At 37.9% G+C, this 19862-nt stretch overlaps 1 protein-coding gene across 2 annotated transcripts in view; it reads right to left on the bottom strand.

Annotated features, from left to right (window-relative positions):
* The window catches only part of rai14 (retinoic acid induced 14), a 58740-nt gene that overhangs the window by 38497 nt on the left and 381 nt on the right, over positions 1–19862 (bottom strand). For both annotated transcript variants that reach the window (XM_026174008.1, XM_026174009.1), the window contains exon 2: positions 18599–18680. In XM_026174008.1, the coding sequence (XP_026029793.1) occupies positions 18599–18634 (36 nt within the window). In that variant the 5' untranslated portion in view covers positions 18635–18680. The remainder of the gene's footprint in view (positions 1–18598; positions 18681–19862) is intronic.

Raw genomic sequence — 19862 nt, 5'->3', positions numbered from 1 at the left:
ACATATGAGCGGGCGGAGGGAGGTTTGGAGTCTTCACACACCCCTGTTCTCTATTGCCTGTTGGAGCGGGGGGTCTGTGAGGAGGAGTTGGCTGTCCGATTGGGGTCTGGAATGTGGGGCCTCCCTGCTGCTGCCGAGGCACCTTGCCTCTACTCTCCTTATGTATGGCCTTATATAATCGCTATTACATTAACTGTGAGTCTGATCTCTCCCTTTCTGTTCCCACCAGCCAGCCAAACGTCTTTCATGTGGGTTGTTTGTTGTCTCTATGCTAATCTTTTTCCTCTATGCTCACCCTGCCCCAACCAGTCATGGCAGATGGCCAACCCGTCTCACAGCCTGGCTTAGGCCTATAATGCCTGAGGTCTTCCTGTTAAAATGGAGTTCTTCCTCACCACCACATCCAAGTGTTTGCTCACAGGGGATTGCTGGATCACAGGGGCTCTTTCTCTAATATTGTAGGACCTTGACCCTACACTATATGAATGTTTTTATCTACACCAAAAGGCAGACCAGTCCAAGTTTTTCTCATTAACCTTGAAGTGCTCATTAGAGCTGAAACAATTAGTTAACAGATTAGTCAACAAATATGATTTTACAGTGTTTTAACATAAACAATTATTAATCTGATCAAAGTAAAACTTGGCAGATTAATTATCACTGAAAAACAATAGATTAGCAGAAGTTTTGTTCCTTGTTATGTGTAAGCTGGACACAATGAAGCAAAAAGCAAAACAGATTTGAAAAACACTGACATAAGTGAGTGCACAACACATGAACCCTGAATAACTCTGAATAATATACACGTGCTTTGCCTAAGCAACATGTCACAGGTCACTTATTCTGAGATTATTAACTAGTAAGACCCCGCCATACTGCTTCTACTATGGGTTGTTACTTCCTCTCTCTCTTGGTTTCAGTCAGTTTCCCCTGCCTTTGGCTGTTTGCCGGTGTTAGTTTTAAGATCCCCCTTCTTTCTATTTCTAAGTCTGCATCAAGTGTTTACACTGCACTCAGAGTGTGTGTTCCCTCTCTGTCTTTGCCCTGACGCTCATTAAGACACACAAAGACTGTGCTGATAACACTAAGCGATTCCTGTTTGTCCAAGCCTGAAGCAGGCAGAAAGGGCAAGAACAAGAGAGCAAGAAGCCAGCATTTAACAGTAGTAAAGACCCAAGAAAAAGGAACTACCGGTACTGTGTTAGAAAAGATACTGAGGGACAGAAATACTAAAGTGGCATAACTCTGACTTCTGTTAACTTGTACTCTTTTCAAAGACTCACTCTTTTTCTACATGTGTTTCACAGGTATACATTTCTCTGTCAAGCTCTGAAACTCCTCTGCCCTTCTAAAGTAAATAGCAAACAGATGCCTATCGGTTGTGTGTGTGTTTGTGTGCCTGTTTGTTAACCTAAAGATCTGTGCATAAACAATTTGTGTTTTCCCTTCTTAGTTCTCAGAAGGAAAAATAAACTAATATCAGGAAGTAGTAATTCCTACATCAGATTCTGTATGTTTGTAGAGTTGCACTGCTAAGAGCAGATGTAGTTTAACACATAAACATTTACTTTCGGAAACCCAATAGTATTACCCTCAAATGACATTCATGTTGATCTAGGAATGAAAAGGTGTTTGTTCTACTTTCACTTTTCATGTAGTTCTGTTTACTTTCAATATGCTCTAAATCACTCAACCAAAAAAAAAAAAAAAAAAAAAAAAAAAGAGAACAGGACATCAACTTCTCTGAGCCAGCTGGTTAAGATTGACCCAAGAATCAGAAACACCAGAAGGCATCTGAGACGCTATTGTTCAACAGATCTATGCAAAACTTTTCCCAGGAATTCTAATGTATATCCATGGTAAATTTCATTGAAATACAACAATTGCTTTGCCAGATGTCCTGTCAAGGATTAGGGAGTCATACAAGGAAAACTCATAAAAAGCAACATCTGTGTCTGTATAAGTAGGTAACAGACAAGATAAAAAAACTAGACATTAGAATTTAAAAAAAAGAAACACTGTGCCAGACAGGTAAATTTATTTAGTCACACACACACTACACTACTCGATTTGAAACTTGCACCAGTTAACTCACCTACATTTATCTTCATTATGTTTACTGGAGATAGAATCTTTTTAGCTTTACTCACATTAAAAGTAGGTCAGACACAGATACAACAAGGTTTAACTGCAGTGGGGAAAAACACATCTACACAAGAAAGGGTATTTTCAGCTTGAGAACAGTTGAGATTCAGAAGAAGGCAGGACATACAGGAAGTGGTCTAGAGGATGTAAGAAAGAACAGTGTACAAAATAAAAGGAAAAGCAGCAGAAGAAAATACAGAGATTGGTGCATCAACAATATCTATGCCCTTTGATCAAGCTGTGGACGTTAACTTCAAACCCCTTATCTGTAACAAAACAGATCCTCAAATGTCCTCAGACAATACATCCTTTCTCTAAGGCCACAGCTGAAACTGCTTACTGCCCTCTGTAGTACAAAAACACACAAGCACAAGTCCACACATACACATCACAATGGTTTAATAGACTCTGAAAGCAAGAATAGAAAGGGTTAGCATAGAACTGTCAAACAAAGACCAGATGGTTGCTTTTGTAAGGAAAGATGCTGCCACATATTTCACAACACTGCCGAATGTGGGCCGCACGTTTAGATAATCAGACAAATTTACATCATGAGAGTATTTTCTAGTTTAACGCTCTTGTTTATAAATCTCCAGCAACATTTAGCACCACCCTTTCTTTACAAAAGATATTCCGCTCTAAAACTAGAGCATGCTGTAGTGCCCAACATAACATGTTTTGTGCACTGGACCATCAGGAGAGAGATCAGCACAAAAAAGCTCATGTAATTACTTTTTATGCTTCTATCTTAATCCATAGAAGCATAATTTATTAGACTTATATTTTCTATTACCAATCCTAATATGCAAATTAATTAGTAACCTAAGCTTTAAAATGTTATATAGACTCAGCTCTGCTGCAGGGATCACCAAATCAGCAGTGGGCAGGAGCAAGTGAAAAGATGTCTTTCATTCCCATTTAAATGGTTCGATGAAAAACTTTTATTCAATTATATTCCATTTTTATTAATATAGTGCCAATTTACACCAACAGTTGCCTTGAGGTGCTTTATATTACCAAGTAGAGAACATATAATATTAGAGAGAAAACCCAAACAATCAGACGATCCCCTGTGAGCAAGCACTTGGCGATGGTGGGAAGGAGAAAACTTCCTTTTAACAGGAAGAAACCTCTAGCAGAACCACGCTTAGGTTGGGGCAGCTGCCTGCCTGGTCCAGCTCGGGGTGGTGGGGGAGTATATAGAGATGAGGACAAAACACAAACTGGTAGACACTAGAGCAGGGTGATATGACCAAAAATATTTATCACGATATACACTTGAAAATTTGCGATAATGATACATATATATATATATATATATATATATATATATATATACACACACACACACACACACACACATAAATATAAAAGACACACTAGACAAAATACTTTACAACTCCACAACTTTATTAGTGCAAAAAACCCCATCAATGTATTTTCACTTAAACAAGCAGCTGTTTTTTTATGTGCATTAAAGTTATATAAAAAGTTTACAGTGCAAATGCAAATTCTTTGCTGACAGTTAAACCAAAAGGCATTTCCAGTGGAAATTGGCCAACATATCCTCAGCATAACCATGTATAATATCCACAAAACTTGAGTTATACACATACAATACCGTAATATTATGTTGAAGCACAGTATGTATCACTCAGCGAGGCTCCTGCCTACGATAGCCGTAATGCTCCGACAATCCATCAAGCGGTGCGGGTTCGTAGTTTAGCAAAGTCATACTAAAACATTTGACAGATTTTTGAGCGCCGTGTACGACATAAAATCATTTCGAGGTCAGTAAACACAACTAGAATTCATACATAAGGCACACAGGATTATAAGGGGCACTGTCGATTTTCAGAAAAATCAAAGGATTGATTTTAGGTGTGCCGTATTTTCCAAAAAACATGGTAATAATGACGGCCGGCTAGCATGCTCTACCAAAAATAGTACTTTGTTGTGTATCTGACGGACGAAAGCTAAACCAGTTCCACACCACTGAAGTTGCAGCATTTTTACAAACCAATTCTGGTTCATCCATTTCATTCAACGATCGGCTTTCGCCCTTCTCATTCTCCGCCATGCTTTTTCCGCCATGTGCGTATGAAAATAAAAGGCACTGCACATGCGCATTTTACCCATATTCTATTGTGAGATTTTATTTTCTTATCGTTGCCCAACATTATACCGGTATTACTGTGAACGGTATGATATGGCCCAGCCCTAGCAGACACATTTTTGTTGAAAAATAAATAAATAAATAAATAAATAAATAAATAAATACTTGTAAGTGAGCACTCAGCCAGCTTGCTTCACAGGTGACTGTGAAAAACTGCCTGACATACTTTACTACTGACCGTTAACTAACATTAGTTAGCTGTGTAGTTACAAAGACTACAAGATTCACTATAGTATATCTATAATACTGTCCAATTCCTGGTGGACAGTTTTTGGAGAATTAGAATACAAACTAAAGAAACGAACAGAAAACACGAGGTCTTCTTTCTTGTTCAAACCTGGACCTCACACTACAACTCAACCGCTAATAGTTGCATCACAGATTTGGGTGTATTACACTAGTGGTGGTGACTAAAGTGGTCAGAAGCCAACAAAAACAATGACCTAGAGATTTTCTTTAATATGTTGAACCTACCCATGCTTATTTAATGGATTACTTACATCAATTTATCAGACTCATCAGCTCCCTCTGACGCAACAAAAAGATTACACAACTTCCTTCCCCCAAACGTATACAATATTCACCATGACCTGTAAATAGACTCCATTGTATAAAAATAGTGAACTTAGTTAAATGGTGCTCTCATTAACACCTGATGTCGGCCAATGAAGATGATTTATTTATTAATTTGTGCCAACGTACCCAAAAACCAACACTGCCATGCAGAATATCTGTCTTTGATTCAGTGACCAAACATACATTTCAAATGCATTACATCTGCATGACTATGTTGGCCTGCCTCACTGTTATATTTCCAGCATTTTAGTACATTTCCATTTCAGTCATAGAAGTCATTAAATTTCCACAGTAAGTAGTGAATGCTCTGTTCTTTGCATTGTGTTTTACTGCATAACTTTTTGTTAATCAGAGGGAAGTAGCTAAAGTAGCTGACTTGTGTTAAAACAAGACATGACAATGGTTGACATGTTTGCTTTTCTTTCCATCTTTCCCAGTTTTTTTAAAATCACTAGCCAATAGGGCTGGGCCATATTATACCGTTCATGGTAATACCGGTATAATGTTAGGCAACGATAGGAAAATGAAATATCGCGATAGAATGGGAGTAAAACGCGCATGCGCAGTGCCTTTGTTTTCATACGCACATGGCCGATTGTTGAGTGAAACAGATGAACCAGAATTGGTTTGTAAAAATGGTGCAACTTCCGTGATGTGGAACTGGTTTGGTGTTTGTCCGTCAGATACACAACAAAGCACATTTTTTTGCAGAACATGCAAGCGGCTGTTGTTATTGTCGTATTTGTCGGACTAAGATGCTCTTAAATCTGGGAGTAATCTGGGTCCTAAACTCCGTATGCTTCAGGTCAAACAACACTGCAGCATCACTTAGAGTTAAAAACTGTCTAAATTCTTTCATCTTTAATAAAACGATCAGCATTGCTGCTTTACCAGGTGTAACTATAAAGTTTAACTTCCAGGCATCCATGAAAACAAAAGTTATTACATTTAACGGAGTTAGAAGTTAGCAGGAAGCTAGCGGAAGTTAGCTCGCTAGTTTCGCTAGTTACCTAAGCATGATATAATAATAATAATAATAATAATAATAATAATAATAATAATAATAATAATAATGGATACTTTATGGGGAAATTACTTGTTTTTCTCTGCATTTGACCCATTCACTCAGTGAAGCAGTGGGCAGCCCACTAAGCAGGCGCCCGGGGGAGGCCACCCCTTGCTCAGGGGTACCTCAGGGTAGCCATTAAGTGGATTCGAACCGCCGACCTTCCGATCATGGGGCGACCACTTTACCTACTGAGCTATCCCTGCCCTATTGCATGTTCTGACTGAGAGAGTTCTGAAAAAAATCAAACGTACAGCTCTGCTATCACTTCCAACATAAATGAAGACAGGAAACTAAACAGCAGTGACGTTTGTAGGGTTACTGAAGTTGAGCTAGCTGGTATATAATGATGTGCTACGTGATCGCTAGCGACACAGCTATGTTAGCATAACATAAACAGTGAAGCTGGAGGACGAACACTAACACTTTTCCACTTATAAAAGTTAACGTGAAGGTTCTTCATGGTTAGAAACAAATGCAATCGCATGGCAGGATGCTGTAAACGGACCAAACTTCAGTCAGGAGAACAACTGAGATAATCCATCCACAATACAAGGTTAGTCATTAATATACTGCAACAACATGGGAATAGAGCAGCTGCCAGAGAATTCAACATTAATGAATCAATGGTACAGAAGTGGAGGAAGCAAGAAGAATGAGTTTAATAAAGTTTGATTTATCTGACTGCTTTGTTTCGCTTAATGTGCCTTATAATCCCGTGCACCTTATGGTCCGAAAAATGCGTACTGCACACTGCAGTTTAATGTTGCAAAGCACCTCTTTTTAACTTCAGTGGATATTATACATGGTTATGCTCAGGATATGTCAGCCCATTTCTACTGGAAATGCCTTTTGGTTAAACTTTCAGCAAGGAATTTGCATTTGCACTGTTACATTTTTATAAAGCTTTAATGTACATAAAAACCAGCTTCTTGTTTAAGTGAAAATAAATGATAGGTTGTCTTTTTGCGCTAGTAATGTTGTGGAGTTGTATTTTGTCTCGCATCAATTATATCGTCGGTTATATCGTTATCGCAAATTTTCAAATATATATCGTGATAAATATTTTTGGCCATATCGCCCTGCTCTACTAGCCAACACTGCAGTACACATAAAGACAGGAAAAAAAACTAAACAAAAAACAAAACTGTGAGCACATCCATAAAATCCCTCCATTCTTTTCACTTCATCACTAAGCGCTGTCTTATTAAAACACACACACAAATTAACAACACAAATTAGTTAACCTTCCTAATTGCCTCTGCTTTTATAGCTTTAATTGTGCTCCTGTCATAAACAACTTGTGCAGTTACAGGAACAATAAGACCAACTGTTGAGCAAAGCCCACTGTAACTATGTGCTCATTCACATCTGCTGTGAATACAAGGATCAGCTAATTGTGTACAAGCTAAAGCTTTAATGAACCAACTGTATTACAGACTGCAACCTCCTTAGACTATAAACAGGCAGTAGATCACTTGAAACCCATTAACAATTTTTTTTTCAATAAAATACACTACTTCGAATCAATTTTAAAGCCAAAGGACTGCATAGGATGTCCAGCATGGGGGCTTTGTGTGTGCAAGGGGACCTCCAGTTAAAAAATAGTTCTCATACAACACTTCCTCCTGACACAAATAGCTTTTCCTGCCCTATAAATAAACACTGCTAGACTTGGAAAGCGACCAGCCTCATTACACTAGAGGGCTGCTCATAAAGTTGAGGGAGTATAAAAAAAATACACAGTTCCACTTCAGTCAAGATAGGAGCCAGTTTAAACACACTCAACTGTAGACTCGCATGTGTATCAAGTTTTGGGGGTTTTTTTGTTTGTTTTTTTAAAAAAAGACATTGTGTTGAGCTAAAAGCTAGAACTCTTTGCGCCAATCTTATACATAAACCTGTCTGTTGCTTCACTTAATTTTAAACCACTACACAGAACAAGAAACACGTCTCGCAAACTGTTCTCAGAAGTACAATGCCAAAAGTCTCTTAAAAAGGAAAGTCTCAGTTTTTTCAGATGAACTGTGTCTAACCCTCCCTCCATCCATCTCCTAGCATGAACATTGTTCCAGTTGTTCAGAGAAGGCCAAACTAAACAACCCGTCTGAACTGAACTGGGGGCAGGGAGCCTAAGTACCCTTCTCAGAGAAATAGGCTTTTTCTTACACACTTTCATCCTTTCCTCATCATTTACAATCACTATTTCTTTGCTCTTGTAATATCATCTTTTTGTCACATTTTGCTCAGGATGACTTCATCGCAGTATTCATTCCCTACTCCCCATTAACTGAACTCCTTTCACTCACTTTATCGGTTTCTGTCTGTTTTAAAGGTTCCGCCATTTTTATCAGTGATTTGTTGGGTCTTACTTACTTCATTACTTCATCTACATGTAGTGCAGTCATGCTATGCTGGATGTAACACATGCTTTTTCCTAAACCCAGTCTGATAAATGTCCTTTCTCTCAGACATGATTACATCAATACTCACACAAGGCAGCCAACAGGCTAACCTTACATCACCACTGATGTCTTCACACCCACATGAGACAACAAACTAGCCCATGCACAAACATACACCCACACATAAATGAGCATGCAAACACATGCAGGCACCAGGTTCGTCATACCCGGCTCTTCTTTACACGCTCTGCGTTTCATGTATTTGCTGACGAGCAGGTTTTCTAGCAGTGTGTCTGCAGTTCATGTGCACAGGCGATAAGAAATAAAGGGATCCCATGGGAAAGTCCTGTTTTAATTGGATCCATGTTTAAGCAGACCCTAAGCTATTTTCTTCTGCCTTTCCTTGGATTAATTGAAACTAGTTCAAGGCTGTATTCTTTAATATTCTTGTGGAGTAAATCTGGAATGATGAGAGCATTGCAAGTGCTGTCAGCAGTTGACTAACTACAGCCTATAAAGAACCAATACTGGTATACTAAACATGCATCTCAAAGGCTCACTATCCAGCTAGATGACCAATTTTCAATCAATTAAATGGTTAAGTGATGAAAGCTTTTAGCTCCATTTCATTGTTCATGCTGGTGAGCCGTACCAGGTTTCTAAAGCTCCTGTGACTATATGGCAAGTGTTTTGAACCTATAATCACCATTACATGTGCGTTTTGACATTTTGGAATATTCTCTCAACTGATTCTAAGATACAATATTTTCAGATTGTATGCAGCAAGTGTCATAATTATCTGTTAGAGTTGTGTACTCCCTAATCTCCTGCTGACAATTGACACACACACAGACAGATGCAAACCCTTCCTCCTAGTCTCCCAGATTAATGCCCGCCTGTCCCTAAGGGTTTACTGTCACTCTCAGTACTAATACCCTTTTCACTACACCCAGCCAGAACAAACCATTAAATGCCAAACCAACTTAGACTGGGCCTAATCAAACAATGCCAAGTGCAGTCTATGGCTTACTTACAAGGAAAACTTCTTTAATTGAAGAACAAATATATTACAGTGATTCTTACACTTTACAGGGGGGAAAAATAGAATGTAATGTTTTTCTAAGATTTTCCTTGATGTTCTGCATTTATAACCCAGTAAATTCTTTTGGTTCAATGTTTAACCACCCAGTGCAAAAGGCATTCTTTTATAAATGTTTTCAGATGATCAGCATGTGATTATGATTGCATTGTTGCACCAGTTAACACAGTGGACACATTTCATCACTCCTGATAAGGACTGATGAAATGGACATCCATTCCTCCCGTTTTTGCACAACCACATACAGACGCTACATATTCTGAATATGGCAAAAATACAGCAAAAGCTACGTGTACAGTTTAGATTCTAGCAGCTCCGTTAAATTTATGCTATGGAACAGCTGTGCCAAGTGAGAGGAGACCGCATAATCCACACATGAATTAGACACAGAGAGGCTGGATGATAAGGCATGGGTATGTGTGTGTCTGATAGTGGTCTTTGCGCATGAATGTGAATATATGCATGTGTTTGAATGTGTGTGAGTGTGTAAGCCTTGAGTAATCCTGCTTAGTCCAGCAGCTGGGGGAGCAGGTTTAAGCAGTCTGGCAGTTTGAAGGGCTGGAAGAGGATATAACACCAGGACCACTGTCAACAATAATTGAATACACAGACAATAACATGCAGTCAATCAGTGTGTGTGTAAGTATGTGTCTGCATCTCAGTCCACAACTGTCCAGCTTGTGAAAATGTGCTTGGGGGAGGGTAGTAAGACGCTGAGAGTCAGATAACAGCTAAAGCAAGGTAACTCATTTATAGAAGCTTTGCTCAAACCGCAGGGACCAAGCTGTTAATGCGGCCTCAAAAGGTCGAAGCACACGAGAGTCAGTGAAGATTTCTCAAACTATTGACACAATCAAGAAAAAGTATGCTACAAAAATGTTACATGACACTGTAAAAAGAAAATTACGCTGTTTTGGTGAAAGGTTAAATAATTAAAAGAATGCCTTTGAGGAAGAAACAATACTGACAGTATGCTACTGTAACTTTTAATGCCATATAATACAATAGTTTCTTTCTTTTCCAAGCTTTAAAACTGATGGAAACACTGTTCTTAGAAACCATCAAAACGGTTTCTAAAAAGAGTGTTAAGGTTTAGCTAGTAATAGGCAACCAGACTGGCCAGCAGCTGTCTTCAGGATGTTTGTTAAAACAGCAGCATTATCATAACTCTGCAGTGCAGGAAATAGGCCAACTAGAACAAAGACGATTTCTTGGACAGTACACCAGTAAACAAGCTAACTGTGCTAAAACGGTTGTTTTAGATTACAGATTACAATAGACAGAGTGTAAAATGAAAGTGAAAAGCTATCAAATCTAGCTGCCTGTAATTTACAGTTTAACAGGGAAATTGTGTAGATTACCTGGTGCACAATAGACGTGATAGGCACTTTTTATACAACAACCCAATGCTGCGTTCAATTATATTTCTGTTGTGCATATGCCATGTACATCGAGTATTTTTATGCAAGTTGTTTTTTTGATATGTGGTTATGGTAGATACAATAGATAATAAGTGACATTGTAACACTCAGGAAAGTGACTACAAAAATGTACTTTTCTAATGCTAATTTAACAGTAACAGTTTTGATCAAGCACTGCCAATTCCTACTGTGTTTGCAGTAGCTTCAGAGTTTACAGCAGGAATACTGTAATTTTATTTTTACAACAGCAACAAAGCTGAGAGTATTAGACTGTAAAGTCTATATTCTAGAGCAAAGTACTACTTTTTTATAGTAAGAATCTGTTGCCATAGATTTGAATAGGTACGCTGTAAAATAACAGTTAAAACCTTGTAAATGTAACCGTGTGTACTGACAGTTTTTAACTGTGACATTAGTTAGAGTGTACATGTTTTTAGAATAGTGTTCATATCATATCACTGTAACTATGTATTATACTGTAGTAGCATTTGGGAGGTGTTCTGAAATCTCAATTATTTCTGTTATCAACCAAAAAGTGTTTGCACGACCAAGAACTGAAAGAAGCTACTCAGTGCTGGAATTAAATACTTGTTCTCTTCCAAATTAAAAGCCAAAAGGCTGCTTTCTACACAAAATATTTAAATCCAAAAAACAGTACATAGTTTAAGCTTAGTTAAAGAGAAAACAGACTTGCACGAAATAATCATATTAAACACACAGTAAGGAAAGCTTACTATTGGTATGGGTGGAGAAATTCAAATGTGATTTTGCAATACTCCCATATTGAGTACTTCCATATTCATCTACACTAATACAGAACTAAGATAATACTTGCCAACACATTATTTCAACACAATATATAACACATGTATTAAATATACAGATTATATGTAACATATGATAGAAGTGTTACCACATATGGTTCTGAGCATTGGCCTATATTCTACACTTAATTAATCTTCGACAGTTCAGCTTAGATTTAAATTAATTAAAAGTACATTAATATTACATTGCAAAGCTGGTTATTAATAAACTGAAAGGCGTTTACATCCTTAGGGTACCTTACTTTAAAGAAGGTTTTGGGCTTCAGTTTTTTGGGTTTTTTTACATGTTTAAATAAAGTAACATTGACCTAACTGAACTTAAATTAAATTAAATTATGTTTTAATTCATTTTAACAAGACAGTTAAAATATTTTTTAATAACACTGCCAATGCACAGTTTTTGAAAGCTGACTGTTCAGACATGGCTGAAGCAGAATGCTTTAAATCTCACTGTGGCTATTTGCCAAACTCATTCCCAGAAACCAGATTACACCGTCTGCTTTTCTTAAACACAAGTCTCTCTCCAACACACACACACACACACACACACACACACACACACACACACACACACACCCTCATTATACTGGTTGTTTGGGTAAATAGGCTTAGCTGAAATGATCCATAAATTCCAAAATGTCAGTAGCATAGTCCAAAGAGATGCTCAGGCACAAGGACTACAAGGCAGACACAAAGTCTAGCAGACAAGCTTACAGCTACAAACATAGTTATTGTGATATTTCTCCATTTAACAGTAAAGAGAAATTCTTCTGATTCACTGACCTTGCATAACTGCACACCTGCTCGCAGATTCTGATAAAGCAAAAATGGCACCACTCCCTCTATATCAAGCATTGGTATGCACTGAATTTGTGTCAAAAGACAGAGCACAGCTCAGCCATGATGACCCCAGTGCAGAAAAACCCATGTTATTATCGCTGCTGTATAATCTGTGACAAAAATCACACATTTAGCTGTGTTCGCAGTCAATTCTTTGTACAGCATTAACGCTGTTTAATATTAAACTTGGAAATGCATGATCACCTCAAGCGTAGGAGGCATTTTCACACTACTCAGCCTCACAGTGCATTCACAGCGCAGCATTTGAGGAAGCTGATCTACTTAACCTGCCTGCATATTCTGCTGAGTGTGCCTGGCTGTACAGTTTTGAGCTGGTTTCTACATTCATGTCTATTATTTCATCAAACCTGTTGTTACATGCTGTAAAATAATTCAAGTAAATGATACTGGATTTGCTAAACATAATGGGGAAAGAAAGCCCTGGTTTCTGTCATGGATAAGATAATAGAGATGATGACGCCAGTTTAGTAAAGCCATAGTGGAAAATGGCAAATGTTGACTTATGATAGAGGTGACATTTCACTCAAACAGTTTTATATGCCACAATATCAGATTTTAGCTGCATTAGTAACCAATTACAATGTCTGGGCTCTATACCCACTGTTTCAGTGAGTCTATATAGCACAAGGATGGCAAAAAAAAAAAAAAATCCTATCACACAGGGGCAATGGTTCTTTCCTGTGTGGTTAAAAACGGATCAATTAACCCCAATGGCTTCTTCCCATCTTCTCTTTCACAAATAATCACACTTAAGCCTGAAGGTGACACACCCTGCCACAGCAGCCTAAACATTAAAGCAACACACCACAAAGACAGAGGTGTTTTAACTATTCGTGCCAAGTTTGACGTCATCAAAACTGTTAACTTTTTATTCAAGTAAACACAAAGTCAAAGAAAGATCACACTATACACTGGTCCCTCGCTATAACGCAGTTCAACTTTTGCAGCCTTGCTGTTTCGCAGAATTTTTTTTGTGTGTGTGCAATTTTGCATGCTTTTTTTTGTAAAAACAGCATGTTGTGTTCTGCGTCCTGATTGTCTGTAGACCATTGTCAATCAATCCTGTGCCGTGTCTCCTGTACAGCACAGAATGCATTCAGCTTGTCAAATTTACATAAATCTTCGATCGCTAGCAGTGTGACTCTGAAGTGCTGTAGCGTATGTTTGTAAGTTTTCTCCCCAACAAACACAAAAATGTCCACAAAACGTTTTGCACCGTCAAAGGCGCCTGCGGTAGCACCCAAAAGGCAGATGAAGATGCTAACCATCGCACAAAAAGTTGGACTTCTGGACATGCTAAAGGAAGGTAAAGTTACCGTATTTTTCGCACCATAAGGAGCACTGGATTATAAGGCGCGAATCAAATCCGTCCGTTTGACTTATCCGTCAGATAAGTCAAACGTTACTCAACTTGCTTCCTCTACTTCCGTACCATTGATTCATTAATGTTGAATTCTCTCACAGCTGCTGTATTCCCATGTTTTGGACCTGAAAACAAGGTTTGATCTTTGGTTTCATTCTATAATACTGGACTTATTTTTCTACAAAGGTTTGAACTTTGAGAATGTTTAAACAAGAGAGAAAAGTGTGAAAATGTTCGTGCCTGTCTGAGAAAAGTGTATAAAGTGTGTAGTGAGGGGTTTTAAAGCCTTAAAACATCTATAATAATTGTAAAAAATAAAGCTGGGTACTTCGCGGATTTCACCTATCGCAGGTTATTTTTAGAACGTAACTCCCATGATAAACACATTTAATATTCACTATTCATGCAAAGTGTTTGTGTCCGTGTCTTTATCGCAGATTAAGTTGTGCAGGGGCAACTGGCAAAAAGGGAGTGTAAAGGGTGATCAGGTGTTATGTCATATAAACATATTAGTGTTACGGTATACTAGGTTTAAATATTAAACTTTAAGATTACACTTCTAGTTGTTATGCTGCACTAAATGGAAAATTCTGCATGTCACATTTGCACAATTTCTGCAAGTAAGCATGAGAAGAAGGAAGAGTAGCATAAAAGGGTTTCACTTATTGATACAAATTACTTAGCTTTTTTTAAATGGGGTTTAATTTGTTTATAAAATACAATTTTGTATATAAAATAGCCAGAAATAATAGGAAAAAGCACAGCTTTCTCTCAAGTGAAAGCCTATTTTGAACATTCAAATTCTCTCCTCTCTGTAGATACAGTTGGTGAGAAAGAAACAAATAAGTTTATTGCCCCAATCCAGATATCATGTGAAACAACACATGAAACAGCTTGAGAGCATAGCATTTGAATGCATTCTTTTTTTCCACTTCTTCACTTGTTTGAGCAGTTATATATAGTTAATAGTAACTTTAATAGTAATAGCAAGTTTCATTATTATTATTATTATTATTATTATGACGGTAAGGAGGACAGGACGTCAGAAAAAAGCAGAGTGCAATCCAGTAAATATTCAAAATAAATGACCCCAGTTTCTAACAATGCAATGGTTAGAACAAAACTGAGTGGGAGACGTGGCATTAAAGACACGAAAAGGGTGTTTTCCTGGTTTTAAATAGAAGTTTAATTTTGGTAAAGTAATCTGTTTCACGTGCTTTTCCTTATGTGAATAAAATGTGTCATTACAAAGTTTACAGGTCATATACAGCTACGCTACGGCTTGAATAAATTTTCATCATGAACCCTTCTCAAACTGGAAAAAAACATGTATTCAATGTGTTATCATTGACCTTCTATAGCTCATAAATCACACTGTGACATTAACACAGGCTGGTCTTTTCCTGTTAAGCCTCGTGTTGTAGGCTTGTTTGGCTGAGCTGGAGAAGGATCGTTAAAGTGAAGCATTTATTTAAGATTTGACACTGAACCACAGTTTCCATTGCACATTGTCTGGAAATACCTTAATGTCATAAAAAAGCTATTTATAAACTTTCTGTTACTATTGTTTTTTGATTTTCTCTTTTAAAGGAGCCTCTGTTTTTCAGGGAGACATTCCTGAGCATCTGTCACTGCCAGACTGAAATAGTACTAATGGCTGTTAAGGGTTTCTGTAAAAAGCAATGGAATGACTATAGGCTAAGGTAAACACAGCAGCCTGTGAAACTTTGGTGCCGCATATCCTAATCACGACCAGTAGGTTTTATCACTCTGTGTGGACTGAAGTCCTGGTACTGTTTCAACCAGTTTTCTACAGCATAAAAACAAGTGTGTGCTTTACTGAAAGTTTCTTGCTTTTAAAATAAAAAATTAAGTAAGCTTCTTTTAAGCATCTGTTCTTAATTAAATGGTGAAAAAAAATTAACATTTTAGAAAAAAAAATGTTGGCTACTGTACTTTTCAAGCAGCCAGTAAGACAGAAACTGTTTTTCTGAATATAGTAAAATCAATACAAGACACACTGAGGGTGTTATACTGACTGATGGTGAGGAACGTGTACCATAAAGAAACAGACACTTTTGCAGGGAGATCAATGAGGTTATTAAATTATTTAAAAATATGGCCTACTTTACAGCAAAACATTGCCTGAATATAGTCAATTTGACATGGAATTTTACAAGAGAGACAGCTATTATCAAAAGACTGTCTATGACTTATGCATGGCACAGAAGTGCAGGTCCAAACATCAAATTACAAATACGAAAATGGGGACCAATTACATAAAGTAGGAGACAAACCAATGAATTGTCCAAGCAATCAAAAGTGCAATAGTGTACTGTATGTGGGTGGCAGGTCTGCAAAGGCATGCATGACAGCAAACGGCATCGGTTCTGTTTCTAAGCAACGCTCACATCCACAGCTCTCTCTTTCCTCTCTCATTCCACCTACGACTGGCTATTTTAGTGAGGATGGGCATTTCACTGTAAAAACATCTCGAACAATTTGCAGCTGCTACTGATATAACAGGGGCTTAGACAGGAAAACACCTGGCAAAGGTGACGCAGACACCATCCATTACACGCACTGTGAAGGAGCTGTTTGACCTTGGAGCCCAGTGCTGGACTCCACATTTTCAAGAACAGTTGACACTATTGTACTCCTCCCACATAAATGAATGAATTTGCAATAATTTACTGATATTCGGCAGTAGAGACAAAACAGAGAAAACTGGGTCATTTTTGTGAGAAATCAGCACGTGCTAAGACCAGCCCACATGGTGGTGTGACACTTTAAAGGTTTACCCAAAATCACTTAGGTATTTTGATGTTTTCGTCAGTTAATTATCAGAAAACAAAGCAAAAATCCAGGGTACCAATGCTTCTTTCTGTTATTTTCTATCACAGATGCTAATTCGGTGCAGGCTTGCTACTGAAACTATAATGTATGCTCAATGTCGCTTGCAGGAAAAAAAAATTTAGCTGAATAATTGTGATTTAGGGTTTCGAGAGTAGGTGTAAAATTGATTTCCATTCTGACAAACCTTTCAGCGGTGTACCTAAAAAGTTATGAAGGCTCAAAATGCTTGAAAAAAATAACTCAAATTAAAAAGCACCAGACCTTGGGAACCGTTAACTGACAAAATATTCATAATAACAACCATTTATTTTTAATGGTTTTGTTAAATATTCTGATGTTATTGTACAAAAACAGAAAATGTATTCCAAGGGGGGGACCTTATCTAAGATTTGATTGATTTTGACTACACGTTTCTTTTCCAGCTATTTATTTATGAGTGACTTATGTATGTATGTATGTATGTATGTATGCGTGTATATATATATATATATATATATATATATATATATATATATATATATATATATATATATATATATATATATATGTATATATATGGTACTATTCTTAGTTAGCGTATTGTCTGTCTTGTCTTAATGTTGGTTTATAATGGAGCACTGTAACAAAAAATAATTTCCCCCAGGGATCAATAAAGTATTCTGATTCTGATTTTATATGCAATGATGCAGCTTTAAAAAAAATGGAATCAAACATTAGGAATAAATTGCTGATAGTTTTGTTGTTCCCAGAATAATTTTAAGTGCACATTTGATTGTTTTCCTTGATGTTTTACGTGTAGATCTCGAGGGGGGTTTCATTTTCTCCATACTAGCACACATCTAGCCCACTACACAATAATCCCGAGTCGTGTTATGCCTTGCAGCTCATGTTGTGGGTATAATTGAATAAAAGGGTGCATGTACTTCACCTAATTCCTCCTCTGCAGATCAGTCTCTCTCCCTCTCCCTCAGCAGAGCATGCCATTAAATCAGAGCTCACCATCCTGCCCCACCACACACTTGATCACATGGAAACTGTTTACATAAACCAAGCGTCTCATTTAGATACCATTCCTCACTACAGCTGCCAACGTCTCCACTTCTGACACACCCTCCTTAAATCCAGTAAACTCTGCAGACCTTTCCTGTCTTGCCGTTTGGCTCTGTGTCATTAGGGTCACTGTGACAAAAGATGAGTCAGACGCTGTGGAGACGCCTAACTTCCTGTGAGTGTGGAGCATCTCAGACTGTGACCGAACAAATGACTGAACTACCTTGGAGCAATTCCTCCCAAAAGAATGATTCATAGTCAGCAGGATCAAATTCTCATTCGGAGCAATGCAGAGTCAGACGTATCTGTGGTTTTTGTAGGATTCATTTAAAAAGTTTCCAAAGTGACTCAAAGAGAAACGCATATAGCTTCTACGTTGTCAAGCAGGGTAAAAAAAAGCAAAAAGCTACCACAATAAATAGTTCTGCATCCTTTTTTGGGCCCTTAAAATCCCATGACATGCCAAGCGAAATCAAGTATGTTTATAAAGAGCTCCAAAATGGATTACACGGGCACCATGATTTGTTTTAGTTCTCTAAACCCATTTATTTTTTTCTACAGAAAATATCAAAATATCAACAAGCCACAGGCTTCTGCTGCAGAGTCCAAAAACTGAGGAATTCTGCCAAAAATCATTGCCGACTGTTCAAGACATACATGCACAGACAGTGACTCATCCATGCAGACATGCACATGTGCACACACGGTTGCATGTACAAAACATACATAGCCAGAAGCACATGTTACATTACTTACATCAGTTTTTCTAAACTTGGCTTTGAGGCTCTTCATGTTCAGTCCGACCCATGCAGTCGCTCACTCAATCGCTCAGTCGAGACTGCGAAGAAGAAGGGAGGGGAAAAAAAGCCACACAGATGTTTAAACTTAGCCTCTGTGATGTTAGTTCCCATTTTAAATGTGACTCAGTGTTTCTGAAGACTTGATTTTTGGGCTTTTTGTAACATTATATTTGCATAGGTTAGCCTTGGTGAGCTGTAAACACAGAGCACAGAAGCAGAGACAAAAAGTAGTCTGTAAAAACTAAAGAGCAGTGTTTGCTAAAGCCTCATCAATGAGTTGTAGTGTAGCGCTAAGGGACAAAAAGAGTCCTACATTTGTTATATGTCAGAAGCACTTTTTCATTTAATTTCTCCTCTTTTATAGTACCACATGCAATTCTCTTTTAAACCTGTTGCTGATTACGATGCCTCGCTTTCTATCGTTTCCTACAAGGATGTTATAAATCACAGCAGAACCCTTGGGGATGTCTGGCGACTGTATTTTTGCAGCCTGACTGCCTCAAGTAATTTTCAGTTCCTCAAGTCTGAAATGACCTTGTCAGTGATTTAACCCCCAAATATCCTTTGGCACATTCCTGCCGAAATTGGGCATCTAACTTACTTCATTATTTCCAAGGTCTGCTTGTATTACAACTCAGAGCACAGTGTAAGCAATTTGAGATTCTTTGCAAACATTACTGGCAGTCTGGGGTGCAGGAATAAACATATTTTAAATGTGTAGAAAGCACAGAAGCATAAGTTAAAATCTGATTAACTCTTTCTAAGTCTTATTAGAGAAGTGGGAGGGTGCAAAATAGCCAACATTCAAGCTATTTGCCAACCGCATTCATAAGGCAACCTTAATCCTGCTTTGCGTACAATGAAACTGGCGTGTGCTGTTATAATTTCTCAGCAGAAAACACGGGAGTAGAATAAAAAAATAATTGTCCAGGATGTCCCGCTGAAAAGCAAACTTCACTACTGACTGCTGTCAACAAGCATCTCTGACCCGAGCGTCTCAAGCAACTAACCTTTGCATATTTGCCTCACTGCACATCAAACAACCACATTTCTTTTTTCTTCTTCTTCTTTTTTTTGTACACGGATATTATGGATACGCGGAGAGACACGGTTAAAGCTTGGATATCAGATTGGACTTACACGAGAGCGGTGCTCCGTTTAAATTCACCAACGGGACTCACACAGAGTTCAACTCTTAAGCATCATTTCGACCTAAACTG

This window comes from Astatotilapia calliptera, chromosome 7 (genome assembly GCF_900246225.1).
Source record: "Astatotilapia calliptera chromosome 7, fAstCal1.2, whole genome shotgun sequence".
NCBI lineage: Eukaryota > Metazoa > Chordata > Actinopteri > Cichliformes > Cichlidae > Astatotilapia > Astatotilapia calliptera.
Note: the sequence above shows the minus strand (reverse complement) of the source record. Positions and strands in the feature narration are given on the sequence as shown.